This window comes from Pseudophryne corroboree, chromosome 1 (genome assembly GCF_028390025.1).
Source record: "Pseudophryne corroboree isolate aPseCor3 chromosome 1, aPseCor3.hap2, whole genome shotgun sequence".
Lineage (NCBI taxonomy): Eukaryota > Metazoa > Chordata > Amphibia > Anura > Myobatrachidae > Pseudophryne > Pseudophryne corroboree.
Genome location: NC_086444.1, coordinates 593834505 through 593859972, shown reverse-complemented (window position 1 = coordinate 593859972; position 25468 = coordinate 593834505). Strand labels below are relative to the sequence as shown.

Sequence of the window (25468 nt, the reverse complement as noted above, 5' to 3'; positions counted from 1 at the left end):
TACTGCGACCAGCAATCGCCTCAGCCTGGATGTGCAGTGCTGGGGTGGCTTGGTCGGATTCCCTGACTGAAAATATTGATACCCTGGACAGGGACAATATATTATTGATTATAGAGCATTTAAAGGATGCATTTCTATATATGCGAGATGCACAGAGGGATATTTGCACTCTGGCATCAAGAGTAAGTGCGATGTCCATTTCTGCCAGAAGAGGGTTATGGACGCGACAGTGGTCAGGTGATGCGGATTCCAAACGGCATATGGAAGTATTGCCGTATAAAGGGGAGGAGTTATTTGGGGTCGGTCTATCGGACCTGGTGGCCACGGCTACGGCTGGAAAATCCACCTTTTTACCCCAGGTCACCTCTCAGCAGAAAAATATACCGTCTTTTCAAGCTCAGTCCTTTCGTCCCCATAAGGGCAAGCGGGCAAAAGGCCACTCATATCTGCCCCGGGGCAGAGGAAGGGGAAAAAGACTGCAGCAGACAGCCTCTTCCCACGAACAGAAGCCCTCTCCCGCTTCTGCCAAGTCCTCAGCATGACGCTGGGGCCTTACAAGCGGACTCAGGCACGGTGGGGGCCCGTCTCAAGAATTTCAGCGCGCAGTGGGCTCACTCGCAAGTGGACCCCTGGATCCTGCAGGTAGTATCTCAGGGGTACAAATTGGAATTCGAGACGTCTCCCCCTCGCCGGTTCCTGAAGTCTGCTTTACCAACGTCTCCCCCCGACAGGGAGGCAGTATTGGAAGCCATTCACAAGCTGTATTCCCAGCAGGTGATAATCAAGGTACCCCTCCTACAACATGGAAAGGGGTATTATTCCACGCTGTTTGTGGTACCGAAGCCGGACGGCTCGGTGAGACCTATTTTAAATCTGAAATCCTTGAACACTTACATAAAAAGGTTCAAGTTCAAGATGGAGTCACTCAGAGCAGTGATAGCGAACCTGGAAGAAGGGGACCATATGGTGTCTCTGGACATCAAGGATGCTTACCTCCATGTCCCAATTTGCCCTTCTCACCAAGGGTACCTCAGGTTTGTGGTACAGAACTGTCACTATCAGTTTCAGACGCTGCCGTTTGGATTGTCCACGGCACCCCGGGTCTTTACCAAGGTAATGGCCGAAATGATGATTCTTCTTCGAAGAAAAGGCGTCTTAATTATCCCTTACTTGGACGATCTCCTGATAAGGGCAAGGTCCAGAGAACAGTTAGAGGTCGGAGTAGCACTATCTCAAGTAGTACTACGACAGCACGGATGGATTCTAAATATTCCAAAATCGCAGCTGATTCCGACGACACGTCTGCTGTTCCTAGGGATGATTCTGGACACAGTACAGAAAAAGGTGTTTCTCCCGGAGGAGAAAGCCAGGGAGTTATCCGACCTAGTCAGGAACATCCTAAGACCAGGCCAAGTGTCAGTGCATCAATGCACAAGGGTCCTGGGAAAGATGGTGGCTTCTTACGAAGCGATTCCATTCGGCAGATTCCACGCAAGAACTTTTCAGTGGGATCTGCTGGACAAATGGTCCGGATCGCATCTTCAAATGCATCAGCGGATAACCCTGTCTCCAAGGACAAGGGTGTCTCTCCTGTGGTGGTTACAAAGTGCTCATCTCCTAGTGGGCCGCAGATTCGGCATTCAGGATTGGGTCCTGGTGACCACGGATGCCAGCCTGAGAGGCTGGGGAGCAGTCACACAGGGAAAAAATTTCCAGGGCTTGTGGTCAAGCATGGAAACGTCACTTCACATAAATATCCTGGAACTAAGGGCCATTTACAATGCCCTAAGTCAGGCAAGGCCTCTGCTTCAGGGTCAGCCGGTGTTGATCCAGTCGGACAACATCACGGCAGTCGCCCACGTAAACAGACAGGGCGGCACAAGAAGCAGGAGGGCAATGACGGAAGTTGCAAGGATTCTTCGCTGGGCGGAAAATCATGTGATAGCACTGTCAGCAGTGTTCATTCCGGGAGTGGACAACTGGGAAGCAGACTTCCTCAGCAGACACGATCTCCACCCGGGGGAGTGGGGACTTCACCCAGATGTCTTCCACATGATTGTGAACCGTTGGGAAAAACCAAAGGTGGACATGATGGCGTCCCGCCTCAACAAAAAACTGGACAGATATTGCGCCAGGTCGAGGGACCCTCAGGCAATAGCTGTGGACGCTCTGGTAACACCGTGGGTGTACCAGTCAGTGTATGTGTTCCCTCCTCTGCCTCTCATACCCAAGGTACTGAGAATCATAAGAAGGAGAGGAGTAAAGACTATACTCGTGGCTCCGGATTGGCCAAGAAGAACTTGGTACCCGGAACTTCAGGAGATGCTCACGGAAAACCCGTGGCCTCTACCTCTAAGAAAGGACCTGCTCCAGCAGGGACCATGTCTGTTCCAAGACTTACCGCGGCTGCGTTTGACGGCATGATGGTTGAACGCCGGATCCTGAAGGAAAAAGGCATTCCGGATGAAGTCATCCCTACCCTGATCAAAGCCAGGAGGGATGTAACTGTGCAACATTATCACCGTATTTGGCGTAAATATGTTGCGTGGTGTGAGGCCAGGAAGGCCCCTACAGAGGAATTTCAACTGGGTCGTTTCCTGCATTTCCTGCAAACAGGACTGTCTATGGGCCTAAAATTAGGGTCCATTAAGGTTCAAATTTCGGCCCTGTCAATATTCTTCCAAAAAGAACTAGCTTCAGTTCCTGAAGTTCAGACTTTTGTCAAGGGGGTACTGCATATACAGCCTCCTTTTGTGCCTCCAGTGGCACCTTGGGATCTCAATGTAGTTTTGGGATTCCTAAAATCACATTGGTTTGAACCACTCACCACTGTGGACTTAAAATATCTCACATGGAAAGTGGTAATGCTGTTAGCCCTGGCTTCAGCCAGGCGTGTATCAGAATTGGCGGCTTTATCCTATAAAAGCCCTTACCTAATTTTTCATACGGATAGGGCAGAATTGAGGACTCGTCCTCAATTTCTCCCTAAGGTGGTTTCAGCATTTCACTTAAACCAGCCTATTGTGGTGCCTACGGCTACTAGGGACTTGGAGGATTCCAAGTTGCTGGACGTAGTCAGTGCCCTGAAAATATATGTTTCCAGGACGGCTGGAGTCAGAAAATTTGACTCGCTGTTTATCCTGTATGCACCCAACAAGCTGGGTGCTCCTGCTTCTAAGCAGACGATTGCTCGTTGGATTTGTAGTACAATTCAGCTTGCACATTCTGTGGCAGGCCTGCCACAGCCAAAATCTGTAAAAGCCCATTCCACACGGAAAGTGGGCTCATCTTGGGCGGCTGCCCGAGGGGTCTCGGCTTTACAACTTTGCCGAGCAGCTACTTGGTCAGGGGCAAACACGTTTGCTAAATTATACAAATTTGATACCCTGGCTGAGGAGGACCTGGAGTTCTCTCATTCGGTGCTGCAGAGTCATCCGCACTCTCCCGCCCGTTTGGGAGCTTTGGTATAATCCCCATGGTCCTTTTCGGAGTCCCCAGCATCCACTAGGACGTTAGAGAAAATAAGAATTTACTTACCGATAATTCTATTTCTCATAGTCCGTAGTGGATGCTGGGCGCCCATCCCAAGTGCGGATTGTCTGCAATACTTGTACATAGTTATTGTTACAAAAATCGGGTTATTATTGTTGTGAGCCATCTTTTCAGAGGCTCCTCTGTTATCATGCTGTTAACTGGGTTCAAATCACAAGTTGTACGGTGTGATTGGTGTGGCTGGTATGAGTCTTACCCGGGATTCAAAATCCTTCCTTATTGTGTACGCTCGTCCGGGCACAGTATCCTAACTGAGGCTTGGAGGAGGGTCATAGGGGGAGGAGCCAGTGCACACCAGGTAGTACTAAAGCTTTTACTTTTGTGCCCAGTCTCCTGCGGAGCCGCTATTCCCCATGGTCCTTTTCGGAGTCCCCAGCATCCACTACGGACTATGAGAAATAGAATTATCGGTAAGTAAATTCTTATTTTTTTATGTATAGCATTGGTCCTTGAAATGACCTACTGTGAATTGTGTGCTCATATCTAATTGATACACTTGTTTTTACATCTGACTTCCTATGCTATATGTGTACATCTTAAATCATGTACTGTTTATACAACTTTAATTGTTATGTGAAGTGATGCATTAATAAAAAATTGTTCTACGTTAAAAAAAAAATAACTTAGCGCATGCGCTCTGCGTACCATGCGCATTTAGCAACAAATCGCAGCATAGTGAAAATCGGCAAAGAGCGAAAAACTCGGAATGACCACCATTATTCGAACCTTTTTGTGGTACCAAAAACGGAGGGGGAGTTCCTGGTGTCTCTGGACATCAAGGATGCTTACCTCCACATTCCCATTTGGGCGCCGCATCAAGCATATCTCAGGTTTGCGCTGATGGACGATCACTATCAGTTCCAGGCGCTACCGTTTGGCCTCTCCACAGCACCAAGGATCTTCACCAAGGTGATGGCGGAGATGATGGTTCTCCTCCGCAAACAGGGGGTGAACATAATCCCATATCTGGACGATTTCCTGATCAAGGCGTCATCCAGGGAGAGGTTGTTGCGGTCCATCGCGCTCACGACACAGCTGCTCAGGAAGCATGGTTGGATCCTGAAGCTTCCGAAGTCTCATCTGGAGCCGACAAGGCGGCTGTCTTTCCTGGGAATAATCCTCGACACGGAAGTGCAGAGGGTATTTCTCCCGGTGGAGAAAGCGTCTGTGATTCAAACAGTGGTCCGGGATGTCCTAAAGCCTATCCGGGTATCGGTTCATCAATGCATACGCCTTCTGGGGAAGATGGTTGCTGCCTACAAGGCTCTGCAGTACGGCAGGTTTCATGCTCGACCTTTTCAGATGGACCTCTTGGACCAGTGGTCGGGCTCTCACCTACACATGCACAAGAAGATACGCCTGTCTCGAAAGCCAGGATTTCACTCATCTGGTGGCTGCAACTTCCGCACCTTCTGGAAGGGCGAAGGTTCGGAATTCAAAACTGGATCCTTTTAACCACAGATGCAAGTCTTAAGAGGTTGGGGAGCAGTCGCTCTGGGGGAAACTTTTCAGGGACGATGGTCGGATCAAGAATCACTCCTCCCAATAAACATCCTGGAACTCAGGGCCGTGTACAACGCCCTTCTGCAGGCAGCACACCTTCTACAGGATCGGGCTGTTCAGGTGCAGTCGGACAATGTGACCACAGTGGCCTACATAAACCGACAAGGCGGAACAAAGAGCAGGGCTGCCATGTCAGAGGTGTCAAAAATCCTTATCTGGGCAGAAAGGCACGCGGTGGCGATGTCGGCAATCTTCATTCCGGGCGTAGACAACTGGGAAGCAGACTTCCTCAGCAGACACGATCTCCATCCAGGGGAGTGGGGCCTCCATCCAGAGGTGTTCGAGGAAGTAACCGGTTGGTGGGGTGTTCCTCACATAGACATGATGGCCTCCCGCCTCAACAAGAAGCTACGGAGGTACTGTTCCAGGTCAAGAGACCTGCAGGCAGAGGCGGTGGACGCACTGGTAACTCCGTGGGTGTTCAAGTCAGTGTATGTATTCCCTCCACTTCCTCTGATACCAAAGGTTCTTCAGTTCGTGAGAAGAACAAAGGTTCTGGCAATCCTCATTGCTCCGGACTGGCCAAGGAGGGCTTGGTACGCGGATCTGCTGGATCTTCTGCTGGAAGATCCACGGCCTTTACCTCTTCGGGAGGATCTGCTCCGGCAGGGGCCGTTCGCTTATCAAGATTTACCGTGGCTACGTTTGACGGCATGGCGGTTGAACGCCAGATCTTAGCTCTGAAAGGTATCCCGAGTGAGGTCATTCCTACCCTGATACAGGCCAGGAAGGGGGTAACGTCTAAACATTACCATCGCATTTGGAAGAAATATGTTTCTTGGTGTGAGGCCAAGAAGTTTCCGGCGGTGGAGTTTCAACTTGGACGTTTTCTCCTTTTCCTGTAAGCTGGAGTGGATATGGGACTGAGATTGGGCTCCATCAAGGTCCAGATCTCTGGCACCTTGGGATCTTGATGTGGTGTTGCAGTTCCTGCAATCTGCTTGATTTGAGCCTCTACAGGAGGCTGATCTCAAGTTTTTCTCGTGGAAGGCGGTCACCTTGTTGGCCTTGGCTTCTGCACGACGCGTGTCGGAATTGGGGGCTTTATCTTGTAAAAGCCCCTATCTGATCTTCCATGAGGACAGGGCGGAACTGAGCACTCGTCCACAGTTCTTACCTAAGGTTGTGTCGGCTTTCCATATCAACCAACCTATTGTGGTGCCAGTGGCTACTGACTCCTCAATTACTTCAAAGGCCTTGGATGTGGTAAGGACTTTGAAGATTTACGTGAAGAGGACGGCTTGTCATAGGAAAAGTGACTCTCTGTTTGTCCTCTATGATCCAAAGAAAATTGGATGTCCCGCTAGATCAGGTTCACTATCCAGCATGCCTATTCCAATGCAGGATTGCCGTGTCCGAAATTGTAAATGCCCACTCTCCTCGTAAAGTGGGCTCTTCCTGGGCGGCTGCCTGGGGTGTCTCGGCGGTACAACTCTGCCGAGCAGCTACTTGGTCTGGGTCGCACAAGTTTGCCAAGTTTTACAAGTTCGATACTCTGGCCTCTGATGACCTCAAGTTTTATCAAGCAGTGTTGCAGGAGCCTCCGCGCTCTCTCTCCCGTACTGGGAGCTTTGGTACATCCCCATGGTACTAATATGGACCCCAGCATCCTCTAGGACGTAAGAGAAAATAGGATTTTGGTTACCTACCGGTAAATCCTTTTCTCGTAGTCCATAGAGCAGTGGTTTCCAAACTTTTTTGAATCACGGCACCCTAGAATATCAGAATTTCTGCTGCGGGGTACACTGGGCTCCACAAGGAAAGACATAGGGGTGTAGAGTAGGGTCTTGATCCGAGGCACCAACAGGCTCAAAAGCTTTGACTGTTCTGAGAATGCATAGCGCCGCCTCCTCTATAACCCCGCCTCCCTGCACAGGAGCTCAGTTTTGTAGTTGGTGCCGCAGATAGCAGGCACATAACAGAGGGGCAGTTCTGGGCAGCCCTAAGAAGAGCTTTTTGAGAAGAAAAGTGAAGACTTCAAGGGCTGTAGCAGTGTGTATATGTCTAGTGACATTCACTGCTGCAGCTCCATCTCTCCCCAGCGGCGCTGTACACTCCCGAGCCCTAGTTGCCGGGTAACTACAGCAGGAGGCTCCGTTTTCTTCTGGCCAGGCACGCACGACGGGGGCTCTTCGGGATCGCGTGGCCGCACTTCGGGAGGTGGTGAGTGGGTCCTGCTCACGGGACCCATACTTTATCGCGATCCGATGCGGTCGGTGGGAGGCGGGCCGCGCGCGCTGGCGGTGGACACTGTGGCAGTACAGGCGATCCCACTAGATCACCAGGGCATGGGTGCAGGTCAGGTTTTCCCTTAAAACCTTTTTATGTGTAGTCCGCAGTACCTGGTGGTTTTGCCAGCAGAGGGGATAAGGCTTAGACCTGGAGCCCCTCCCCCAGGGCGCCATTTCCAGCAAATGTTCCCGCCCTGGAGCTGCATATCTGTCTCTCCTTCACTCCCTGTCAGTGTTTGGGCGCCATTTCTCTCAGCTACACTGTTCCTGGGACTGCTTGGGCAAATCCTCCTGTGTAAAGCCTCCTGGTTGTCAGCGCTGTGACTTTACATGACACTTAAGTATTCTACATGTCAATTAGACAGTGTTAGTTAAGAAAGAGTGCATTTAGTCAGGGTTCTCTGGTACAAGTACCCTGTGATATACATCCAGTTCTTACTGTGCAGTGTTATATCTATTGACTACATAGCTATATATAAGCTGGCCCAGTGCAGTATTATTGTTAGTAATAACCTCTGCATTGTTTAACTGTGACTATATGTGTGTGCATTAGCTTGCTGAGTGGTTTCCATTTTGTGTCTCTCACTCAACTTGCTATCCCTATATTCTATAACCTGTGGGGGCTTGGTCCGTCAGGTTTTATATTTATATAGGATTTTCACAAGATATACTGTAATACGTATTTTTCTCTGTGATTTTAGTCACTATATCTCTCCTGTATCTCTGCTTGTGCTGACTATACTGCGCAAAGGTTTGGGTAAGAGGTATTGTGCTGCTGACAATTGTACTGTGTTACCTGATACTGCAAGTTATATCTGCTTCTGAGGGTAACGGTTCTGTGGCTGAACACACTGCCGGTGTTGCTGAAGCCACAGATCCCTATGAGGAGATTATAGCAGCTGTGGGCTCTGGTTCTGGGGGCTCCTTGCCCCCCAGTGGGACTGTGGCAACGGGGGTACATAATGACCCACCGTGGGCTACTTTCTCCACGCATCTACATACGCTAGTTACTAAACTAGCACCCCCTATGGGACCTCCTATGCTGGTGCAACCGTATGTGGTCCCCGCAGCTAACGTGGGCGGATAATTTGTCTGCTCAATTGAAGAAGTTGAACCAGTCCTTGACTACTAAAAAGTCTGACCCTCGCTCGCCTAAGACCAAGGGGTCCTCTAAGCGAGCTCTTATCTCCACACAATCCACTGCTGTCACTGACACCTCGTCTGATGAAGATGGCGCTTACACTGACCCCACAGATTCTGACACAGATACTGCTGATGGGGAGGGTAGTTCACATGTGGATGTTCCTGATCTTTTGGAGGCTATTAAGTTAATTTTACAGATTACGGATGATCCCGAGCCATCCGCCCCTCCTAAGAAATCAGATAGGTTCAAGCGTCAGAAGGCGGTTAAACAAGTTTTACCTCACTCTGACCACCTAGTGGATATACGTCAGGAACCCTGGGGAAACCCGGGTAAGAAGTTTGTGCCTCAAAAGAAGATGCTGGCTCGCTATCCCCTCGCGCCAGAGCTGTCTAAAAATTGGGAAACGCCTCCTCCAGTACACTCACATGTGGCTAGGATGGTGGTTTCCTCAGCTCTACCTGTCACTACCGTCACGTCTCTAAAAGAGCCTACGGATAAACGTTTGGGGGGTTGTCTGAAAGCGATTTACACCCTCACGGGTGCTGCACAAAGGCCCACTATTACAGCTACATGGGCTGCAGAGGCTATTGAAGCATGGGCCCTGCCGGTATCCTAGCAGCCAAGGCCTCTACTACATCAGTCCTGGCTCGCCGGATATTGTGGCTGAGATCCTGGTCTGTGGATCTGGACTCTAGAAAAACCCTGGAGGTACTCCCTTTCAAGGGAGATATTCTGTTTGGGAAGGACTTAAATAGGATAGTGGCTGACTTGGCTACTGCCAAAACTGCCTGTCTGCCAAGTACTGCTCCTTCTGTGTCGAAGGCTAAAGGTACTTCCTTTCGTCCTTCAGGTAAAGCAAAAGGTCAGGCATACAACAAGCAGGCCCGCACTTCCAAACCTGGTAAGCCGAAGCCCAAAAGAGCCTGGTCTGCCCGTCAGCCAGCTTCCAAGACAGATAAGCCTGCCGCATGACGGGGCGGGCCTCCCCCTGGGGGATCCCAGGGTGGGGGTCCGGCTTCTAGGGTGTACCCAGGAATGGTTGAAGACCACTTCAGATGCCTGGGTACGGGAAGTCGTCACTCGAGGTTACGTCATAGCCTTCAAAAACCGACCCCCTCATCGATTTTGCCGGATAGACGTCCTGTTGGACCAGACAAAGGCAAACACTCTACATTTGGTGGTACAGACCCTCCTGGATACAGGAGTCGTAGTACAGGTGCCTCTTGCTCAGGGGGGCCGGGGGTACTATTCTCCGCTGTTTCTGGTCCCGAAACTGAATGGGTCCTCCCGGCCCATTCTCAACCTCAAGGCATTGAACAGGTTTGTGAAAGTTTCCAAGTTCCGTATGGAAACCCTTCGCTCTATAGTTCTGGCCGTGGAACCTGGGGACTACATGGTCTCCCTGGACATACAGGATGCTTACCTGCATATTCCTATAGCAGTGTCACATCAGCAATACCTGAGGTTTGCGATTGGCAACCTCCATTACCAGTTTCGGGCGTTACCTTTTGGTTTAACTACGGCTCCGCGTGTCTTCACCAAAGTTATGGCGGTGATGACGGTGGTACTCCGCCGTCAAGAGGTCAGGATACTGCCGTATCTGGACGACTTGTTAATCCTGGCAAATTCCCCAGAACTTCTCCTACGTCATCTGGATATGACTGTCCGGTTTCTACAAGCCCACGGGTGGCTCATCAACTGGAAGAAATCCTCCCTGGTCCCTGCTCAGAGCATGGTGCACCTGGGAGCGCTATTGGACACTCACAACCAGCGGTTGTTTTTGTCTCAGGAGAAAGTCCTGAAGCTTCAGGACAGGATTCGTTGCTTCCTTTCTCGTCTGCAAGTGTCGATACATTCGGCGATGCAGGTGCTGGGCCTCATGGTGTCAGCATTCGACATGGTGGAGTATGCTCAATTCCATTCTCGACCCCTCCAGAGGCTGATTCTAGCCAAGTGGGACGGCCTGCCTCACTGGAACAGGTCTCACATGATCTCATTGACTCCGGAGGTCCGTCTGTCGCTGCACTGGTGGCTCCAGGACCACTGATTGTGCAGGGGCCGTCCCTTCTGGATATCCGACTGGGTCCTGTTGACGACAGATGCCAATCTAAGAGGTTGGGGCGCAGTGCTGGAGCAACACTCCTTTTAGGGTCGGTGGACCAAGCAGGAATCTCTCCTCTCGATCAGCGTTCTGGAATTGCGGCCGGTCTTCAATGCGTTGAACTTGGCCCAGCATTTAATTCAGAACCGTCCTGTTCAAGTACAGTCGGACAATGCCACCACAGTGGCTTACATAAATCATCAAGGCGGCACTCAAAGCCGTTTGGCAATGAAGGAAGTCTCACAGATTCTACATTGCGCCATCTACCGGCCATATCGGGAATATTTATTCCGGGAGTCCTGAATTGGGAAGCGGACTTTCTCAGTCGTCAGGACGTACACGCCGGAGAGTGGGGCCTCCATCCTGAAGTGTTTCAACTCCTAGTGGAAAAGTGGGGCCTTCCAGACGTAGATCTGATGGCGTCTCGACACAATCACAATGTTCCGGTCTTCGGAGCAAGGACAAGGGATCCTCAAGCAGCATTCGTGGATGCGCTGTCGGTGCCGTGGAGGTTTCGGCTACCGTACGTGTTCCCTCCGGTGTCACTCCTGCCCAGGGTAATTCGGAAGTTCAAGCAAGAAAGAGGAATTCTGCTTCTCATAGCTCCAGCGTGGCCCAGACGGCACTGGTTCTCAGACCTGCAGGGCCTATCGTCAGAGCGTCCAATTCTACTTCCACAACACCCAGACCTCCTCGTTCAGGGCCCATGTGTCTACTAGGACCTAGCCCGGCTGTCTTTGACGGCGTGGCTCTTGAAGCTTCCGTCTTGAGAGCTAAATGGTTTTCTGAGGCGGTCATTCAAACTATGCGGGCCCGGAAACCGGCTTCTGCTCGGATTTACTATAGGGCCTGGCATTCTTACTTTGTTTGGTGCGCATCTAACCGTTATGACGCTTCCAAATTTAGTATAGCCAAGCTGTTGGCCTTTCTTCAGCAGGGCCTGGACTTAGGCCTGCGTCTGGCCTCCCTCAAGGTACAAATATCTGCCTTGTCTGTGTGGTTTCAGAGAAAGATTGCGACCTTACCTGATGTGCATACCTTTACTCAGGGCGTGTTGCGTATCCAACCTCCCTATGTCCCGCCTGTGCCTCCTTGGGACTTGTCGGTGGTTTTGGAGGCGTTACAAGAGTCTCCGTTTGAACCTCTTGGTTCAGCTGATCTTAAGTGGCTTTCCCTTAAGGTGGTGTTTCTGCTGGCTATTGCTTCAACTAGAACAGTGTTGGATTTGGGTGCCTTGTCTTGTAGTTCCCCATATCTGATATTTCACCGTGACCAGGCGGTTCTTAGCACTCGTCCCGGATATTTACCTAAGGTGGTTTCTTCGTTCCACCTTAACCAGGAGATTGTGGTTCCGGCACTTGTTTCTCCTGATCTGTCTCCCAAAGAGCGGTCTTTGGATGTGGTACAGGCTCTCCGTATCTATGTGAAGAGAACTGCTTCTTTTAGGAAATCTGATTCTCTCTTTGTGCTGTTTGAATTTCACAAACGGGCTGGCCTGCTCACAAGCAAACTTTGGCCAGATGGATTAGAATGGTGATTGCACATGCTTATGTGAGGGCTGGTCTATCAGCTCCTGCTCACATTACAGTCCATTCTACTCGGTCTGTTGGACCTTCCTGGGCGGCCCGCCGTAATGCGACCCTTGAACAGTTGTGCAAGGCGGCTACGTGGTCCTCTGTGAACACATTCATAAGGTTCTATGCCTTCGATACTGCCGCTTCCCAGGATGCTTCCTTTGGACGCCGGGTTCTTGTGCCCGCTACAGTGCGTCCCCTCCCATAAGGAACTGCTTTAGGACGTCCCCTATGTCTTTCCTTGTGGAGCACAGTGTACCCCGCAGCAGAAAACGAGTTTTATGGTAAGAACTTACCTTTGTTAAAACTCTTTCTGCGAGGTACACTGGGCTCCACAAGGTGCCCACCCTGACGCACTTAGCTTCTTTGGGTTGGTATGGCATTAGCCGCTGTCACTTCTCCTGTTGTGAGAGTGTGGTGTATGTGGCTACTAACCGTTGTCGTTTTTTTTCCTGTTACTACATTGGGCTGGTTAACTAAAAACTGAGCTCCTGTGCAGGGAGACGGGGTTATAGAGGAGGCGGCGCTTTGCATTCTGGGAACAGTCAAAGCTTTTGAGCCTGTTGGTGCCTCGGATCAAGATCCTACTCTACACCCATATGTCTTTCCTTGTGGAGCCCAGTGTACCTCACAGAAAGAGTTTTAAGAAAGGTAAGTTCTTACATAAAACTCGTTTTTTTTCACGGCACCCCTAGGCCAAAAATTTCTTATTGAGAAATTTAGAAAGAAATATTACATTAAGTAGATTGCGTTTATATGTCATCCTTAGGGTCAGTTGTGTGGTGAGGGACAAGATTTGCTTCTGTTTGGCCACATATTTTATGACTGGTAGCCATCAGCACTGGTTTTGCCTATTATATTGACCATGAATAATTTGAATTGGTCCTGGACCACCAACCCAGGGCACCCCTGCAAGTGTCCCGAGACACCCCAGGGAGCCACGGCACACAGTTTGGGAACCTCTGCCGTAGAGGATGCTGGGCGCCCGCCCAGCGCTGCATTTTCCTGCTTTTGTTTTATAGTTCAGTTCTACCTGGTACCTAGGTAAGTTCTGCGTTATTTACGGTTTTCAGCTGTTGCTGAGTTTTTCCGGCATGTGGGCCGGATTTGCATGTTGTGTGAGCTGGTATGAATCTCGCCACTATCTGTGTAATTCCTTCTCTCGAAGTTTGTCGTCTCCTCGGGCACAGTTTCTAGACCTGAGTTTGGTAGGAGGGGCATAGAGGGAGGAGCCAGCCCTCAATATTAAACTCTTTAAGTGCCAATGGCTCCTGGTGGACCCGTCTATACCCCATGGTACTAATATGGACCCCAGCATCCTCTACGGACTATGAGAAAAGGATTTACCAGTAGGTAATTAAAATCCTATTTTTCCCAATACTTGCGTGGGTTTCCTCTTGGTATTCCGGTTTCCTTACCACGATCCAAAAATATACTGGTAGGTTAATTGAATCACAATAAAATTAACTCTAGCATGAATGTGTGCGTGTGCACAAGTGGTAGGGAATATAGATTGTAAGCTCCACTAGGGCAGTGACTGATGTGAATGGCCAAATAGTCTATGTAAAGCGCTGCGGAATATGTGTGCGCAATATAAATAACAATAATAAATAAATATAAATGGTTTGCTTTTGCAGAGTTGGTTTTGTGCCTAATTGCTAAAATGGACAAGACAGGGTCTGAAAAAACGGTTACCCGAAGGAAGTCGCGCAATCCGAGGAGGGTGCCTCCACCTGACGCAGAAACAACCAGTGCCCCTCAAAGTAAGAGGAAGTTTCTCTTTGCTTAAAAAAAATATAAGCTTAAAACCATACAGTGTGGGGCTGAGCTTGGATTATAAAAGAGGATAAGGCTGCTATGCTGACAGAGTAGAGACCAGTAAAATGTTCAGTGCTTCTCCACATAATGTTCACTGCATTTATTTTATTGGGAAATGAGTAACAGAAGCCCAAAAGGTGAGAATGACAAACTCTGTTCTTTGTTTTGTTTTAAAACAAATGTAAACCAGACACGAGCCAGAGAGTGGCAGCGCCCATCAAAAAGCGGTACCGCGCAGGAGCTCGGGCACTGAAGGAAATACGCAAGTACCAAAACTCATCTGCGCTGCTCATAAAAAAGGCACCATTTATGCGGCTGGTAAGAGGACGTCTTCTCTGCATCTAACATTTCTCATTTGTGCATTGCTGGTAATATCTGTTTTTTCTCTGACGTCCTAGTGGATGCTGGGAACTCCGTAAGGACCATGGGGAATAGACGGGCTCCGCAGGAGACTGGGCACTCTAAAAGAAAGATTAGGTACTATCTGGTGTGCACTGGCTCCTCCCACTATGACCCTCCTCCAGACCTCAGTTAGATTTCTGTGCCCGGCCGAGCTGGATGCACACTAGGGGCTCTCCTGAGCTCCTAGAAAGAAAGTTTATTTAGGTTTTTTATTTTACAGTGAGACCTGCTGGCAACAGGCTCACTGCATCGAGGGACTAAGGGGAGAAGAAGCGAACCTACCTGCTTGCAGCTAGCTTGGGCTTCTTAGGCTACTGGACACCATTAGCTCCAGAGGGATCGACCGCATGGAACTGGCCTTGGTGTTCGTTCCCGGAGCCGCGCCGCCGCCCCCCTTACAGAGCCAGAAGCAAGAAGAGGTCCGGAAAATCGGCGGCAGAAGACATCAGTCTTCACCAAGGTAGCGCACAGCACTGCAGCTGTGCGCCATTGCTCCTCATACACACTTCACACTCCGGTCACTGAGGGTGCAGGGCGCTGGGGGGGGGGGGGCGCCCTGAGCAGCAATAAGAACACCTTGGCTGGCAAATATATCACAATATATAGCCCCAGAGGTTATATATGTGATAAATACCCCTGCCAGAATCCATAAAAAAGCGGGAGAAAAGTCAGCGAAAAAGGGGCGGAGCTATCTCCCTCAGCACACTGGCGCCATTTTCTCTTCACAGTGCAGCTGGAAGACAGCTCCCCAGGCTCTCCCCTGTAGTTTGCAGGCTCAAAGGGTTAAAAAGAGAGAGGGGGCACTAAATTTAGGCGCAATATTGTATATACATGCAGCTATTGGGAAAAATTCACTCAATATAGTGTTAATCCCTAAATTATATAGCGCTCTGGTGTGTGCTGGCATACTCTCTCTCTGTCTCCCCAAAGGGCTGTGTGGGGTCCTGTCCTCAGTCAGAGCATTCCCTGTGTGTGTGCGGTGTGTCGGTACGGCTGTGTCGACACGTTTGATGAGGAGGCTTATGTGATGACAGAACAGATGCCGATAAATGTGATGTCGCCCCCTGTGGGGCCGACACCAGAGTGGATGGATAGGTGGAAGGTATAAACCGACAGTGTCAACTCCTTACATAAAAGGCTGGATGACGTAACAGCTGTGGGACAGCCGGCTTCTCAGCCCGCGCCTGCCCAGGCGTCTCAAAGGCCATCAGGGGCTCAAAAACGCCCGCTCCCTCAGATGGCAGACACAGATGTCGACACGGAGTCTGACTCCAGTGTCGACGAGGTTGAGACATATACACAATCCACTAGGAACATCCGTTACATGATCCCGGCAATAAAAAATGTGTTACACATTTCTGACATTAACCCAAGTACCACTAAAAAAGGGTTTTATGTTTGGGGAGAAAAAGCAGGCAGTGTTTTGTTCCCCCATCAAATGAGTGAATGAAGTGTGAAAAAGCGTGGGTTCCCCCGATAAGAAACTGGTAATTTCTAAAAAGTTACTGATGGCGTACCCTTTCCCGCCAGAGGATAAGTTACGCTGGGAGATATCCCCTAGGGTGGATAAGGCGCTCACACGTTTGTCAAAAAAGGTGGCACTGCCGTCTTAGGATACGGCCACTTTGAAGGTACCTGCTGATAAAAAGCAGGAGGCTATCCTGAAGTCTGTATTTACACACTCAGGTACTAGACTGAGACCTGCAGATAGTGCTGCTGCAGCGTGGTCTGTAACCCTGTCAAACAGGGATACTATTTTGCGAACATAAGACGTCGTCTTATATATGAGGGATGCACAGAGGGATATTTTGCCGGCTGGCATCCAGAATTAATGCAATGTCCATTCTGTCAGGAGGGTATTAGAGACCCGACACTGGACAGGTGATGCTGACTTTAAAAGGCACATAGAGCCTTATAAGTGTGAGGAATTGTTTGGGGATGGTCTCTGGGACCTCGTATCCACAGCAACAGCTGGGAAGAAAATGTTTTACCTCAGGTTTCCTCACAGCCTTAGAAAGCACTGTATTATCAGGTACAGTCCTTTCGGCTTCAGAAAAGCAAGTGGGTCAAAGGCGCTTCCTTTCTGCACAGAGACGAGGGAAGAGGGAAAAAGCTGCACCAGTCAGCCAGTTCCCAGAATCAAAATTCTTCCCCCGCTTCCTCTGAGTCCACCGCATGACGCGGGGGCTCCACAGGCGTAGCCAGGTACGGTGGGGGGCCGCCTCAAAAATTTCAGCGATCAGTGGGCTCGCTCACAGGTGGATCCCTGGATCCTTCAAGTAGTATCTCAGGGGTACAAGCTGGAATTCGAGGCGTCTCCCCCCCGCCGTTTCCTCAAATCTGCCTTACCGACAACTCCCTCAGGCAGGGAGGCTGTGCTAGAGGCAATTCACAAGCTGTATTCCCAGCAGGTGATAGTCAAGGTGCCCTTACTTCAACAAGGACGGGGTTACTATTCCACACTGTTTGTGGTACCGAAACCGGACGGTTCGGTGAGACCCATTTTAAATTTGAAATCCTTGAACACATACATAAAAAAATTCATGTTCAAGATGAAATCGCTCAGGGCGGTTATTGCAAGCCTGGAGGAGGGGGATTACATGGTATCCCTGGACATCAAGGATGCTTACCTACATGTCCCCATTTACCATCCACACCTGGAGTACCTCAGATTTGTGGTACAGGATTGCCATTACCAATTCCAAACACTGCCGTTTGGACTGTCCACGGCACCGAGGGTCTTTACCAAGGTAATGGCAGAAATGATGATACTCCTTTGAAAAAAAGGGAGTTTTAATTATCCCGTACTTGGACGATCTCCTTATAAAGGCGAGGTCCAAGGAGCAGTTGTTGGTCGGAGTAGCACTATCTCGGGAAGTGCTACAACAGCACGGATGGATTCTATACATTCCAAAGTCACAGCTGGTTCCTACCACACGCCTACTGTTCCTGGGGATGGTTCTGGACACAGAACAGAAAAAAGTGTTTCTCCCGCAGGAGAAAGCCAAGGAGCTGTCATCTCTAGTCAGAGACCTCCTGAAACCAAAACAGGTATCGGTGCATCACTGCACACGAGTCCTGGGAAAAATGGTAGCTTCTTACGAAGCAAAATTCCATTCGGCAGGTTCCATGCAAGAACCTTTCAGTGGGACCTCTTGGACAAGTGGTCGGGATCGCATCTTCAGATGCATCGGCTGATAACCCTGTCTCCAAGGACCAGGGTATCTCTACTGTGGTGGCTGCAGAGTGCTCATCTTCAAGAGAGCCGCAGATTCGGCATACAGGACTGGGTCCTGGTAACCACGGATGCCAGCCTTCGAGGCTGGGGGGCAGTCACACAGGGAAGAAATTTCCAAGGACTTTGGTCAAGTCAGGAGTCGTCCCTACACAAATATTCTGGAACTGAGGGCCATTTAAAATGCCCTAAGTCTGGCAAGGCCTCTGTTTCAAAACCAGCCGATACTGATCCAATCGGACAACATCACGGCAGTCGCCCATGTAAACCGACAGGGCGGCACAAGAAGCAGGATGGCGATGGCAGAAACCACAAGGATTCTCCGATGTGCGGAAAATCACGTCTTAGCACTGTCAGCAGTGTTCATTCCGGGAGTGGACAACTGGGAAGCAGACTTCCTCAGCAGACACGACCTACACCCGGGAGAGTGGGGACTTCATCCAGAAGTCTTCCAACTGTTGGTAAACCGTTGGGAAAGGCCACAGGTGGACATGATGGCGTCCCGCCTAAACAAAAAACTAGATATTGCGCCAGGTCAAGGGACCCTCAGGCAATAGCTGTGGACGCTCTAGTGACACCGTGGGTGTACCAGTCGGTTTATGTATTCCCTCCTCTGCCTCTCATACCAAAGGTACTGAGAATAATAAGAAAACGAGGAGTAAGAACGATACTAGTGGTTCCGGATGGGCCAAGAAGAGCTTGGTACCCAGAACTTCAAGAAATGATATCAGAGGACCCATGGCCTCTACCGCTCAGACAGGATCTGCTACAGCAGGGGCCCTGTCTGTTCCAAGACTTACCGCGGCTGCGTTTGACGGCATGGCGGTTGAATTCCGGATCCTAAAGGAAAAGGGCATTCCGGAGGAAGTCATTCCTACGCTGATAAAAGCCAGGAAAGAAGTAACCGCAAACCATTATCACCGTATTTGGCGAAAATATGTTGCGTGGTGTGAGGCCAGGAAGGCCCCAACAGAGGAATTTCAGCTGGGTCGTTTTCTGCACTTCCTACAGTCAGGAGTGACTATGGGCCTAAACTTGGGTTCCATTAAGGTCCAGATTTCGGCTCTGTCGATTTTCTTCCAGAAAGAACTGGCTTCACTGCCTGGAGTTCAGACATTTGTAAAGGGAGTGCTACATATTCAGCCCCCTTTTGTGCCTCCTGTGGCACCTTGGGATCTCAACTTGGTGTTGAGTTTCTTAAAATCACATTGGTTTGAGCCACTTAAAACTGTGGATTTGAAATATCTCACGTGGAAAGTGTCATGTTATTGGCCTTGGCTTCGGCCAGGTGTGTGTCAGAATTGGCGGCTTTGTCATGTAAAAGCCCTTATCTGATTTTCCATATGGATAGGGCAGAATTGAGGACTCGTCCCCAGTTTCTCCCTAAGGTGGTATCAGCTTTTCACTTGAACCAACCTATTGTAGTGCCTGCGGCTACTAGGGACTTGGAAGATTCCAAGTTACTGGACGTAGTCAGGGCCTTAAAAATGTATATTTCCAGGACGGCTGGAGTCAGGAAAACTGACTCGCTTTTTATCCTGTAGGCACCCAACAAAATAGGTGCTCCTGCTTATAAGCAGACTATTGCTCGCTGAATTTGTAGCACAATTCAGCTGGAGCATTCTGCGGCTGGATTGCCGCATCCTAAATCAGTAAAAGCCCATTCCACGAGGAAAGTGGGCTCATCTTGGGCGGCTGCCCGAGGGGTCTCGGCTTTACATCTTTGCCGAGCTGCAACTTGGTCAGGGGCAAACACGTTTGCTAAATTCTACAAATTTGATACCCTGGCTGAGGAGGACCTTGAGTTCTCTCATTCGGTGCTGCAGAGTCATCCGCACTCTCCCGCCCGTTTGGGAGCTTTGGTATAATCCCCATGGTCCTTACGGAGTTCCCAGCATCCACTAGGACGTCAGAGAAAATAAGATTTTACTCACCGGTAAATCTATTTCTCGTAGTCCGTCCATAGGGCGCCCATCCCAAGTGCGGATTGTCTGCAATACTTGTATGTAGTTATTGCCTAACTAAGGGTTTTGTTGTTGAGCCATCTGTTGAGAGGCTCAGTTATATTTCATACTGTTAACTGGGTATAGTATCACGAGTTATACGGTGTGATTGGTGTGGCTGGTATGAGTCTTACCCGGGATTCAAAATCCTTCCTTATTGTGTCAGCTCTTCCGGGCACAGTATCCTAACTGAGGTCTGGAGGAGGGTCATAGTGGGAGGAGCCAGTGCACACCAGATAGTACCTAATCTTTCTTTTAGAGTGCCCAGTCTCCTGCGGAGCCCGTCTATTCCCCATGGTCCTTACGGAGTTCCCAGCATCCACTACGGACTACGAGAAATAGATTTACCGGTGAGTAAAATCATATTTTTTATGTTTGTTTAGGTGAGAGAAATCTGCATGGAATTTTCCTCAGGCAAAGTACTCTCCTGGCAAAGCAAAGCTCTCATGGCGTTACAGGAGGTCAGCATTAGTATCAGTGTAAATGCTCACAGCATTCTGTTTGGTATAATCTTAGAGTTGTGGCTCATGCGCTAAGATCTGATGCGTCCGGTCACCAAAGAGCTCACAGAGCTGTGTTATGTCGTAGTGACTGAGAGAATCTGTTTCCTCGCAGTAATCCGAGATAGCGCGTTTAGAAATGGTGAATACTGACGGCCATAGGGGATGTAGTTATGTGCAACAATACCGACGTCACCCATACCCAACCCGGCCATAGCTATAGATATGGTGCATGGTACTGCTAATCAATTGGGCTTATTCTGAGTGGCAAGCAAAGTGGCTATAGTGGCCGGCAACTGCAGAAGCCCGATTTACTACTCTATGATGTGAATATTCGTTCCACTAATGCAGGAAGTTATACCCGCGCCACATAGGTCCCGCCTCAAAGCACCCTATTTCATGGTAAGACCTATCTGGGTAAGTTGCATCAGACTACGGATGGGCATATGCAACAATGTCACTTGTGTGCAATAACTCATCGCAAAGAGAGATCTGTGCGACAATGTGTTTGTATCCATGATCTGTATTGCCCCCACTGATATTACACGTAAATACCCTGGTTCTTACACTTTCTTTTTCATCCACTAGGGGTCACTGGAGTACTCTTGGGATATGGACGGGCGTAGCCGGAAATGGCACATATTTAAATATTTAAATTAGTAACTGGCCATCCCCTCCATAGTCCCATAGAGCCTTCAGTATTTTTCTGTGCCTCTAGTCGGAAGTTACTGTGGACTGAATGTCCTTCGATTCTTCAAGCAAGATTATATTTTTAATTTTTTTTTTTCCTACCCTTCCTAATCACAGAAGTTGGGTGTGGGATGTTGGGTGCTGTAGAAGAACAGCAGATGGTCTGCCGGTGTCCATGAAAAGGGCCCCGCCATTGACCACAATCAGCGCAGCTGATTGCAGCCTCAGGCTGCACAAGGACGCAGGACGGCGCTTAACAGAGAAGCCCCGTCATGGCCTCCACGGGTGGTGCAGGTTATGAGCGGTTAGGCAGTTGTCACTGCCGCCGCTCATTCATTTTTCTCTGACGTCCTAAGTGGATGCTGGGGACTCCGTCAGGACCATGGGGAATAGCGGCTCCGCAGGAGACAGGGCACAAAAATAAAGCTTTAGGATCAGGTGGTGTGCACTGGCTCCTCCCCCTATGACCCTCCTCCAAGCCTCAGTTAGGTTTTTGTGCCCGTCCGAGCAGGGTGCAATCTAGGTGGCTCTCTTAAGGAGCTGCTTAGAAAAAGTTTTTAGGTTTTTTATGTTCAGTGAGTCCTGCTGGCAACAGGCTCACTGCATCGAGGGACTTAGGGGAGAGAAGTTCAACTCACCTGCGTGCAGGATGGATTGGCTTCTTAGGCTACTGGACACCATTAGCTCCAGAGGGAGTCGGAACACAGGTCTCACCCTGGGGTTCGTCCCGGAGCCGCGCCGCCGACCCCCCTTGCAGATGCTGAAGATTGAAGGTCCAGAAACCGGCGGCAGAAGGCTTTTCAGTCTTCATGAAGGTAGCGCACAGCACTGCAGCTGTGCGCCATTGTTGTCACACACTTCACACCATAGGTCACGGAGGGTGCAGGGCGCTGCTGGGGGCGCCCTGGGCAGCAATGTATAATACCTTTTATGGCTAAAAAATACATCACATATAGCCCTTGAGGCTATATGGATGTATTAAACCCATGCCAGATATCTCAAACTCCGGGAGAAAAGCCCGCCGGAATAGGGGGCGGGGCTTATTCTCCTCAGCCCACAGCGCCATTTTCCTGCTCAGCTCCGGTGTGAGGAAGGCTCCCAGGACTCTCCCCTGCACTGCACTACAGAAACAGGGTAAAACAGAGAGGGGGGGCACTTTTTTTGGCGATATTTTATATATTTAAGCTGCTATAAGGATACAACACTTATATAAGGTTGTTCCCATATATATTATAGCGCTTGGGTGTGTGCTGGCAAACTCTCCCTCTGTCTCCCCAAAGGGCTAGTGGGGTCCTGTCTTCGATAAGAGCATTCCCTGTGTGTCTGCTGTGTGTCGGTACGTGTGTGTCGACATGTATGAGGACGATGTTGGTGTGGAGGCAGAGCAATTGCCGATAATGGTGATGTCACCCCCCAGGGAGTCGACACCGGAATGGATGGCTTTGTTTATGGAATTACGTGATAATGTCAGCACATTACAAAAATCAGTTGACGACATGAGACGGCCGGAAAACCAGTTGGTACCTGCCCAGGCGTCTCAGACACCGTCAGGGGCTGTAAAACGCCCTTTACCTCAGTCGGTCGACACAGACACGGACACTGAATCTAGTGTCGACGGTGAAGAAACAAACGTATTTTCAAGTAGGGCCACACGTTATATGATCACGGCAATGAAGGAGGCTTTGCATATCTCTGATACTGCAAGTACCACAAAAAGGGGTATTATGTGGGGGGTGAAAAAACTACCTGTAGTTTTTCCTGAATCAGAGGAATTGAATGATGTATGTGATGAAGCGTGGGTTAACCCAGATAGAAAAGTGCTAATTTCAAAAAAGTTATTGGCATTATACCCTTTCCCGCCAGAGGTTAGGGCGCGTTGGGAAACACCCCCTAGGGTAGATAAGGCGCTCACACGCTTATCAAAACAAGTGGCGTTACCGTCTCCTGATACGGCCGCCCTCAAGGATCCAGCTGATAGGAGGCTGGAAACTACCCTAAAAAGTATATACACACATACTGGTGTTATACTGCGACCAGCCATCGCCTCAGCCTGGATGTGCAGTGCTGGGGTGGTCTGGTCGGATTCCCTGACTGAAAATATTGATACCCTGGATAGGGACAGTATTTTATTGACTATAGAGCAATTAAAGGATGCTTTTCTTTATATGCGAGATGCTCAGAGGGATATTTGCACTCTGGCATCGAGAGTAAATGCGATGTCCATATCTGCCAGAAGAAGTTTATGGACGCGACAGTGGTCAGGTGATGCGGATTCTAAACGACATATGGAAGTATTGCCGTATAAAGGGGAGGGATTATTTGGCGTCGGTCTATCGGATCTGGTGGCCACGGCAACTGCCGGAAAATCCACCTTTTTACCTCAGACCCCCTCCCAACAGAAAAAGACACCGTCTTTTCAGCCGCAGTCCTTTCGGTCCTATAAGAACAAGCGGGCAAAAGGACAGTCATATCAGCCCCGGGGCAGAGGAACGGGTAAGAGAGGACAGCAAGCAGCCCCTGCCCAGGAACAGAAGCCCTCCCAGGGTTCTGCAAAGCCCTCAGCATGACGCTGGGGCTTTACAAGCGGACTCAGGAGCGGTGGGGGGTCGACTCAAGAATTTCAGCGCACAGTGGGCTTGCTCACAGGTGGACCCCTGGATCCTGCAGGTAGTATCTCAGGGTTACAGGTTGGAATTCGAGAAGTCTCCCCCTCGCCGGTTCCTAAAGTCTGCTTTGCCAACGTCTCCCTCAGACAGGGCGACGGTATTGGAAGCCATTCACAAGCTGTTTTCTCAGCAGGTGATAGTCAAGGTACCCCTCCTACAACAAGGAAAAGGGTATTACTCCACGCTATTTGTGGTACCGAAGCCGGACGGCTCGGTAAGACCTATTCTAAATCTGAAATCTTTGAACCTGTACATACAGAAATTCAAATTCAAGATGGAGTCACTCAGAGCAGTGATAGCGAATCTGGAAGAAGGGGACTTTATGGTGTCCCTGGACATAAAGGATGCTTACCTGCATGTCCCAATTTGCCCTTCACATCAAGGGTACCTCAGGTTCGTGGTGCAAAACTGTCATTATCAGTTTCAGACGCTGCCGTTTGGATTGTCCACGGCACCTCGGGTCTTTACCAAGGTAATGGCCGAAATGATGATTCTTCTTCGAAGTAGAGGCGTATTAATTATCCCTTACTTGGACGATCTCCTGATAAGGGCAAGGTCCAGGGAACAGCTGGAGGACGGAGTAGCACTAACCCAATTAGTGCTGCAACAACACGGGTGGATTCTGAATTTTCCAAAATCTCAGTTGACACCGACAACACGTCTGCTGTTCCTGGTAATGATTCTGGACACGGTTCAGAAAAAGGTGTTTCTTCCGGAGGAGAAAGCCAAGGAGTTATCCAAACTTGTCAGGAACCTCCTAAAACCAGGAAAAGTGTCTGTGCATCAATGCACAAGAGTCCTGGGAAAGATGGTGGCTTCTTACGAAGCGATTCCATTCGGCAGATTCCACGCACGGACTTTTCAGTGGGATCTGTTGGACAAATGGTCCGGATCGCATCTGCAGATGCACCAGCGGATAACCTTATCACCACGGACAAGGGTGTCTCTTCTGTGGTGGTTGCAGAGTGCTCATCTGTTAGAGGGCCGCAGATTCGGCATACAGGACTGGGTCCTGGTGACCACGGATGCCAGTCTGAGAGGCTGGGGAGCGGTCACACAGGGAAGAAACTTCCAGGGAGTATGGTCAAGCCTGGAGATGTCTTTTCACATAAATATACTGGAGCTAAGAGCGATTTACAATGCTCTAAGTCTGGCAAAACCCCTGCTTCAGGGTCAGCCGGTGTTGATCCAGTCGGACAACATCACGGCAGTCGCCCACGTAAACAGACAGGGCGGCACAAGAAGCAGGACAGCAATGGCAGAAGCTGCAAGGATTCTTCGCTGGGCGGAAGATCATGTGATAGCACTGTCAGCAGTGTTCATTCCGGGAGTGGACAACTGGGAAGCAGACTTCCTCAGCAGACACGATCTACACCCGGGAGAGTGGGGACTTCATCCAGAAGTCTTCCACATGATTGTGAACCGTTGGGAAAAACCAAAGGTGGATATGATGGCGTCCCGCCTCAACAAAAAACTGGACAGGTATTGCGCCAGGTCAAGAGACCCTCAGGCAATAGCTGTGGACGCTCTGGTAACACCGTGGGTGTACCAGTCAGTGTATGTGTTCCCTCCTCTGCCTCTCATACCAAAAGTACTGAGAATTATACGGCAAAGGGGAGTAAGAACGATACTCGTGGCTCCGGATTGGCCAAGAAGAACTTGGTACCCGGAACTTCAAGAGATGCTCACGGAGGATCCGTGGCCTCTACCTCTAAGACGGGACCTGCTTCAGCAGGGACCGTGTCTATTCCAAGACTTACCGCGGCTGCGTTTGACGGCATGGCGGTTGAACGCCGAATTCTAAGGGAAAAAGGCATTCCGGAAGAGGTCATTCCTACACTGGTAAAAGCCAGGAAGGAGGTGACTGCACAACATTATCACCGCATTTGGAGAAAATATGTTGCGTGGTGTGAGGCCAGGAAGGCCCCCACGGAGGAATTTCAACTGGGTCGATTCCTACATTTCCTGCAAACAGGATTGTCTATGGGC

The 25468-nt window shown here is 49.9% G+C and overlaps 1 protein-coding gene across 1 annotated transcript in view; it reads left to right on the top strand.

The window, feature by feature from the left end:
• The window catches only part of LOC134900719 (uncharacterized), a 227514-nt gene that overhangs the window by 73662 nt on the left and 128384 nt on the right, over positions 1–25468 (top strand). The window contains exons 2-4 of the mRNA XM_063914261.1: positions 13803–13928; positions 14174–14301; positions 20007–20084. Of these exons, the coding sequence (XP_063770331.1) occupies positions 13829–13928; positions 14174–14301; positions 20007–20084 (306 nt within the window). The 5' untranslated portion in view covers positions 13803–13828. The remainder of the gene's footprint in view (positions 1–13802; positions 13929–14173; positions 14302–20006; positions 20085–25468) is intronic.